Source organism: Phoenix dactylifera, chromosome 7 (assembly GCF_051530095.1).
Source record: "Phoenix dactylifera cultivar Ajwa chromosome 7, Ajwa_hap1_PhDact_Kaust_v1.1, whole genome shotgun sequence".
Classification (NCBI taxonomy): domain Eukaryota; kingdom Viridiplantae; phylum Streptophyta; class Magnoliopsida; order Arecales; family Arecaceae; genus Phoenix; species Phoenix dactylifera.
The window spans coordinates 517,357-525,289 of record NC_143196.1 but is presented as its reverse complement, the minus strand read 5'-3'; the positions used below and the strand labels follow the sequence as shown (position 1 = coordinate 525,289).

General features: G+C 38.9%; 1 protein-coding gene across 1 annotated transcript; it reads left to right on the top strand.

The window, feature by feature from the left end:
• Positions 1-5,473: 5,473 nt before the first annotated feature.
• LOC103707502 (calcium uniporter protein 3, mitochondrial) lies at positions 5,474-7,491 on the top strand. Its single transcript, XM_008792016.6, has 2 exons — positions 5,474-6,197; positions 6,781-7,491. The coding sequence occupies exons 1-2, from the start codon at positions 5,643-5,645 to the stop codon at positions 7,282-7,284; spliced, it is 1,059 nt and encodes a 352-aa protein (XP_008790238.4). The 5' UTR covers positions 5,474-5,642; the 3' UTR covers positions 7,285-7,491.
• The last annotated feature ends 442 nt before the right edge of the window (positions 7,492-7,933 follow it).

The following is a 7,933-nucleotide window of genomic DNA, read 5'->3' as shown; positions in this document are numbered from 1 at the left end:
GTCTTTAGCCCCTTTCTTGTTCAGATATCAATTCATGCCTTGCTTGCATAATGATATTACAAATATTGTATAAATTTTAAATATTAATTTCAGAATTTATGAAAAGCTAGTATTAAAATTTAAATCTCAAGTGATATGACCAAAGTCACAATTAAATTTGATGCACTATTTATATGGACTCCAAATATATATTGTATATATAATATATTGTATATTGTAGTGTTACCAATATATATAAATATATGTATATATATTCTAATTACCAGACCAAAAGCATGATTGGGTATGTTGTGGCATGGGTGCGACCAAGAGTATAAAGATATTATTCATATATGCACGTGGAAGTTGCAAATAGCTGAATAGTTTTTTATTAATCTATTTTTGTTCAAAAATTTCCTTCATTGCTTGTTAAATAATTTTGACAAGAGAAAATAAAAATTAAAATAAATTGCAAAAATCTTTCTGAGATCAGCAGTAAATTATATTTGCACTTAATAGTATGAAAAAGCTATGCTTACTCTTCTGAAGTTTATTTTTATCCAGTACTTAACTCATAACTTAATCGAACATTAGTCAAACCATTAACTTTTAATGGAACCCAAATGCCACATTAATTTTTTTTTAATAACCAAAATAACTTTATAAAATTTTTCTATGGTTTACGTTTATTACACCTACACCCACTATTTTGTAAAACTTACAATTACATCCAATCAAAATGATAGCATTAGTGAAATCGTTTATCTATCGTAAAAACTCAAAATTATCTCCATAAAAAAATAAAGCTTTTCTTTCACTTTTTCGACTCTCCGATCTTTTTAAATTTTCCGTCTTTTAAGAGTCTTCTTCTCTTTGAGATTGAGCGGCTAGGATTTCTTTCTCGTTTTGCCACCTCACTATAAACGTTCCTTTCTTACAAGCTACCGGCGACAAGCTTCCTTCCGAACGAACATCCTTAATTTCTAACCAACATATGGCAACGAGCATCCTTTCTAATCAAATTTCGTAATCGCTTCCCCGGCGACTATATCATAGAGATTTCGGATGCCGATGTGTCATTTGCTGATTTTGAGTTCTAATTGTCTAATACCGTAGATATGATTTCTTAATATTGACGCCACGGATGAGAATTCCTATGTTTACATATAGAATTATGATAAATCTCGCAATATGTCATCAAAAAGATCCACATCTGTTTGTTTCTTTTTGGAGGATGCATCAATTGCGGTTCCATGGTCTGGCTTGGACCATAAAGAGGCTGGCTCAAGCGACAGAACTCTTGATACTAGTTTCTTGTAGTACAAAATTTTAGAGGTATCTACTTGCGTGAGAGATATAGATTGCTTTTTTCTTGGTGCATAGCTCTTTTTTAATGATTCATCAAGATCAAGCTTCAGACCCATGGTACCTCATGGTTGTTCTCCTCAGATGGATATTATATCACTTAAGACTAGTTTAGTCATTTTCTAATTTTTTATAGTATGATATTTAGGTTTCATTTAAGTTAAGTTATGGGTTAAAGTGTTGGATAAAAATAAATCTGCGAGGGATAAGTATAAGGAGTATTTGTAAGTTACTCATTATTGAGGGATAATTTGATTTTTTTTTACATGAGATAAACGGATTCACTAATGCCGTTAATTTAATTATATCCATGCATAAATTTTATAAATTATTGAATATAAGTGTAATAAACAAATTTTTTTTAAAAAATATAATTTATTCTGAAAATTATGCAACGCACGCACACCGCCTGTATGCCATTCCCTGTCTTGGTAGGATGCACCGTACCATGTGACGGGATCTGGAACGGAGCATCGTTAGCCAAGGAAACCCTTGGCCGCAGCATCTTCTCCTTTTCTAACGGAGTACGCACCGCACGCATCAGGTTGACCGACCGCGTTGTATCATATCGTCTTGCCCAGGCCGTGCTATATTTACCCGGAAATAAACCCAAGGGGCTGCAAACCGGCCTTCCACCGGACCGCCAAGGGCAAAGCTGGAGTTTCAGCTGCAAGAAACTAAGGAAGAGAAACCCAAACCTCCTGAAGCGCAAAAACATCCGGTTTACGCCATTTTCAGCCCTCGGCAAGGCTTTGGTAAGATGTGAAGCGGCGGCGGCGGAAGATCACATGAATTTCTTCCACGTGTATCTCTCGCGGCCAGAAGCTTAAGTAAGTCATCCGTGTTTATAATTAGGTATATTTATTAGTCAAAGCACAAGTCATGGGCAATATTTTTTGCTAAAGTCCTAAATTATCTTAAACACTTTTATCTTCTTATAGTTAGTTTAAGTATGGATGATTTCGAGCAAGACTATATTATATTTATATGTCTAAGCACTATTTATTGACGTTAAAGAGGAAAAAAAAACCTTTCCTGCTATCTTGGAGCATGTCATTTAGACCAACTTAGTCATCCACTTGACATATTTGTTATCAAAGTACTTCAAGCATAGTGAGCACTAGCTGTTATATCACTAAATCAAGGCTTGCCTTAGTAATTATACCGCCTTAGTAATTATACCTATTTGTTTGGTTCGAGATGGTGCATTCTTGTGTATTGAGACCTCAATAATTACAATCCAAATAAACCTCCTCCTTTTTTTTTTCTCTCAAAGGAATAAAGAACACATTGGCTATTATAGCAAAAGCCATCTTAGCCTCGCTGTTCAATTTGCAAGGAAAGGTAGATTCGTGTCTTCATCAAAATGTTCTATAGTGATGGTGAAATAAAGATTTTTGTTTAACTTCATCTAAATTAATCAGTTTACAAGGACAAATTATGCATTCTAATCTTTTTCCCCTAAAACAAGTACAAATGAAGCGAAACAAAAAGGCCAAGGTATGGGATCAAGAATTAAAGAACATTGTAAAAGATCTTAAGTTATTTTCTATATTAATTTGCCTATAATATCATTATGCTTCTCATACAATAGACATTTCAAAAAGGAAAATTAGACTAATACAAATTGCAACATATTTTTATCTAAGTAATTCTTTTACTTTAGGGTTTAGTTATTTAGTTTAGTCCTCGAGAAACGCAAAACCTATATTTTATTGTATTGGGAACCATCTCTTACCAAAATTTGAGCTCACTTTCTAATTACCGTGTTTAAGTTGACTTTACTTGCACTCTCTCCTTTCTTGAAACACTACTTTGGAGTAATGAAGATCCTAGTCTTCCATTTAATTTAATTTACATAAAAGTTCATTCATTTAAACCTTAATTTATATTGGTGGTGTGAATTGAATAGAACCAAGAGGACAAAGAAGAAGAGGATGGATCAATTACTCAGAAATTAATCATATTATGTTAAATCACTAGGTCTTACGTTCTTAAGTTTATCATAATGATAAACTTGCATGATAGTGTGACCATTGCAGTCATTGTCGGCTATATGCATCTTATTATCGGCAATCTTTGTAAGAGATAGATCGCAGACTAGATACTGCTATCTGCTGGTAATTAATTCAACCATAAATGCTATATTGCATGGACGACAAACAGTGATATATCACGATAATAAGAAGTAGCCGATTAAACTATAAATGTCGCGGTGCACGAACAATAAAGAGCGAGCAAACATAATAACCATGTTTTCTTGATTCAATTGTGTATATCATGTTACATGAACGACATAAAGCTCCAAAACATGATAATTAGCTAGACATAGTCGATTGAACCATACATATCATGTACTATTATCGACAAAGTGCATTAAAATCTGATGACCAAATGCGACTGATTCCAACGTTACATATTGCGATGCATGAACGATAAAAATCTATATGGTTACCAGCCGTGCTACATCAAGGTGCGTATACTAACATGATCTAACCATATAATGTCACAGTGAATGATTTTTCAGTATTAATGCTCTCGATCTCGATTGCAATATTGCATATATTTTGCTACTTTGTTTAGCACAATCTTTAAGCCTCCCATGAAATTCTCCACTAATCAATTCACTATGAAACCTTCTAGAAAACATATAAATTAGCATTATTTATTTTCTAAGTATGCATTTATATATGCAAAGCATATGTACTAGTATGGTCTCTGCAAGAGAGGATATAACATTTATGTAATCTGGCTTGTTCCTGTAAATCTAGCTCCATCTTATGTCCATACGTTATGTAATAATTATAACATAAAAGATTTTAAAAAAAAAAGAAAAGAAAAAGGGAAAACCATGGAGGAGGCCAGCTGGCTCAACACTCGCTGGTTGCGAACCAAAAGGCGGTCTCTGCCCAAGGGCGACAAATACGGTTATCTGGCTCGTCGGTTGTGGGGTTAATGCGTGCCTTGGATGGTCGCGAGGAAGCGGTGTGCGGTCCACATAGCGGAGTTGATGCCGAGCGTACACGTGTCGGTCCCAAAACAAAAAGAAATTTCTCACCGGAGAAGTTTCGCAAGAATTATCGCGATATTTTGGCTGCTAACAAAAAAGGGGGAAATTCCCGTTGCGGTCTCGTGGCTCCTTTTGTGACATCGAGGCGGCGGTCTTCACTTTTCCTTTCTTTTCTTGCCCCATGGATTGTGCTCACCTCCTGTCGGGACCCGAAGGGCGGTGACCAGATGTTCTGGGACGATTTGGTGAGAAAGTTGTCCGCATGAAGGAAATGCTATGTTATCAGGCTTCGTGGCCACTCGCACACTTCATGCACGACATCACTCCATATCGAGATAAACATTTATGCGTATATTGATTGTGTTGCGCAAATATGACCCTTTTTTTTTGGGATGTGTCATGTACCTTTTCTCAAATATGACATTAACCAAACTTTATAAAATATGTCTAGTATTATTTTCTAAAATTTAATTAATTCTTATTAATAGAACAAGTATGGTACTTATGCAATGCGCTGGAAGATAATAAAATTATAAATATCAATTTATATATATATAATAAAAGAATAAGTAATTTGTGGAGGGAAATATTTCTGGAAGAATTTTTTTTTTGTTTGATAGACGAAAATTTTCTCGAATTCTTTTTTTGTGCATGTGGACTTTAAACAACCAATAACTCTAAATTAGTTAATGGCTTTTAAATAACTCTAAATTTGATGCTTTCTCTAAATATTTAAGAAGAGACCCCTCACATAACAATTTATTTTAATTTTTTTTATTTTTTAAGCATGTATGGAATTAGTGAAGGGCATTCTAAAATAATTTTAAATTCAGTTTTTTTCTGAAATAATTATGAAGAGTCCCTCTGCGTGCATGGAGAAATTTATTTCGTAATCATTTTTAATGTATGGGATCCAAATATTCATTATTTTTAAAAAAATAATTAAGAAGGGTTTTACAAAATTTATTTCGAAATGGAGAAAAATATTTCTGGAAGGCGGATTACATAAAAATTTTCCAGCGTATCTCCTGAATCTCTCTTCCCCTTCTTTCCACTAATTCCAATATCTCCTGAGATATGACGATATCCTATCCCTTTGGAACTCTATATAAGCCACTCCCTCGTACCGGTTTACCCCGTCCGAAGACAGAACAAAAAAATAAGAAAGAGAAACGCAGGCTCTGAAAGCAAGACCCCGGAGCACAGGAGAAGAGAGCAGCGCGCTCTCTCTCTGTCCCTTCCCCTTTCTCTCTCTAGTCTCCACCCCCATTCCTCCGACGTCCGAGCAATGGCGTTCGGCAAAACCCTGGCTCACCGGTTCCTCAACGCCGCCAGGTCCTCCTCCGCCGGCACCCTCCTCCCTCCCCGCCTCCGCGCCGCCGAGCCGTCCTCTTACCTCCGGCACCTCCTCGCGGACTCCAGCGAGGAGCGGGGGCTCCTCCGCCGGTTCCTCCAGTGGCGGGCCCTCTTCCAGTCGGCGGAGCGGCTCCCCCTCCCGGTCGGCGACGCCCTGGCCGATCGTATCCGGAGGCTGAACGGGGAACGCCTCCGCCTCGAGGGGCTCGCCCCCCCGCCCAGATCCCAGCTGGCAGCGTCGCAGGAGGAGGAGGAGGAGGAGCGGCTCTCGGTGGAGGAGGCGAGGAAGGTGCTGCGCGCGGCGCAGATGGAGGCGGCGCGGGCGCGGCTGAGGGGGATCCAGAGGAGCTGCGTGGCGTACGCGGAGTTCACCCAGATCTGCTGCGGGGTCGCCGGCGTCGATCAGGGGCTCGGCGTCGCTCGCGCGCTCGACGATTCCGGGGCCGTCATCGTCCTCGGCGACGTCGTTTTCCTCCGTCCCGACCTCGTGAGCCCCCTCCATTTTCTGCCGTAGTTAGCTAGTTTCTATTGTTCTAGCGCCCTTCATCAATTTATTTAATTAATTATTTTGCGGGGTCTAAAGAGTTCTCACACTGATAGCACCGCCCCAGCCCTCTGCAGCCTGCAGGGCTCCGGGAAAGGAACCGTGACTGCATAAAAAATTATTGCAATAGACATTTCAAGATCTGTGCAGATGATGGATGAAAAATTTTGCAATCCAACGGTGCAAGTCAGCCAAAAACAAAAAGAAAAATCAACGAAAGATACATTGGATTCTCTTATAGTAAAATATATAAGAAAATATTTTTTTAATTTTTTTTGGCCCGAGCTGTGTTGTATAAAGTAATTTTTTTTCTTTTGTTAAAATAGTTTTACTTCGATTATCGAGAGTCAAAAAAAAAAAAAAAAAAACGGAGACTTCCAAGCTTTATGATAACCAAGAAAAATGGGGGAATATGCGCCCTTAAACTGTGAAAACCGTGTTATCCTTTTAAAAAATATAAATATACTTGCAAGCTCTTTCGTTCTTTCTATGATGACTAAATAAAGATACGTATGTCGATCACTAGGTGGCAAAAGCAATCGAGAACATGATTCCGGCATCGGTGCCCCCTGCGAACAACCCGGAAATCAAAGAGCTGAAGGAGATGGAGAAGAAAAAGGCGGAGATCGACATGAAGGCCGAGGCCCAGGTGAGGAGGGAGCTCTGGTGCGGGCTGGGCTTCCTGGGGATCCAGACCGTGGGCTTCATGCGGCTGACCTTCTGGGAGCTCTCCTGGGACGTGATGGAGCCCATTTGCTTCTTCGTCACCTCCCTCTACTTCATGGCGGGCTATGCCTTCTTCCTGAGGACCTCCAGGGACCCCTCTTTCGAGGGCTTTTTCGAGAGCCGCTTCGCCGCCAAACAGAAGCGGCTCATGAAGGCCCACAACTTTGATATCAATAAATTCCATGAGCTCGGGAGAGCCGGTCGCATCCCTCCATCGCAGCCTCTCAAAGAGTCCTCTCCCTCATCTTGCTCTTCCTACTGCGATTGTCACAGCAAGAGCACCTTGTTTGGGCCCATGCATTAGACTGCTAGGTTCATTTGAAATAACATAGTCTACATTGGAAGAGAATTAAAAAAAAAAAAAAAAAGATGACAGAGTAGTTGTAACTTCTTATCCAGAGTAGTTGTAACTTCTTATCTTTTTGTGACATATTCGAACGGAGCCATTTAGTTTCGTTTGACATATGAAATGAATCAATGACACAAGAGGAAGCATGAGGTGAAAACTAGACATGATGAAGCTGGGCTAAGCTATTCTGGTGAGATTTTGATTCGGCAGGGGATACGAAACTAACCACTCTACCCATCTTCTTAATGATCAAAAAATATTTACGTTACCGGTCTGTAGGTGCGTGGGGGAGTATCTCTCTTTAAACGCATCCTTACTCCTTCGAAAGTTTGCTAAAAATATTGCTAAAATAAGAAACAATCTTGGGCAAAGGATTGAAGAAACAAAATCAGCCTGCTTGAAATATCTGTCTATTGGGATCTAAAAAGGTTGGTTGGGTTTTGTGTTTTTTCCTCTCAAAATTCACAATCTTTATCTTTTGGTCTGTTAAATGGTGCAAAACGCCAAATTCACAGGAATTTTCTACAACTTGAATCTCCAATGTCCTTGACCACCTTTTTGTTGGCCTAGAGTCAGTTTTGACTACCGTGCTTGCTCCTGCGAA

Coding starts and splice junctions, on each gene's coding strand:
- LOC103707502 (XM_008792016.6), top strand. CDS start 5,643: ATGGCGTTCGGCAAAACCCTGGCTCACCGGTTCCTCAACGCCGCCAGG. Junction 6,198..6,780: donor TTTTCCTCCGTCCCGACCTC/GTGAGCCCCCTC, acceptor GTCGATCACTAG/GTGGCAAAAGCAATCGAGAA.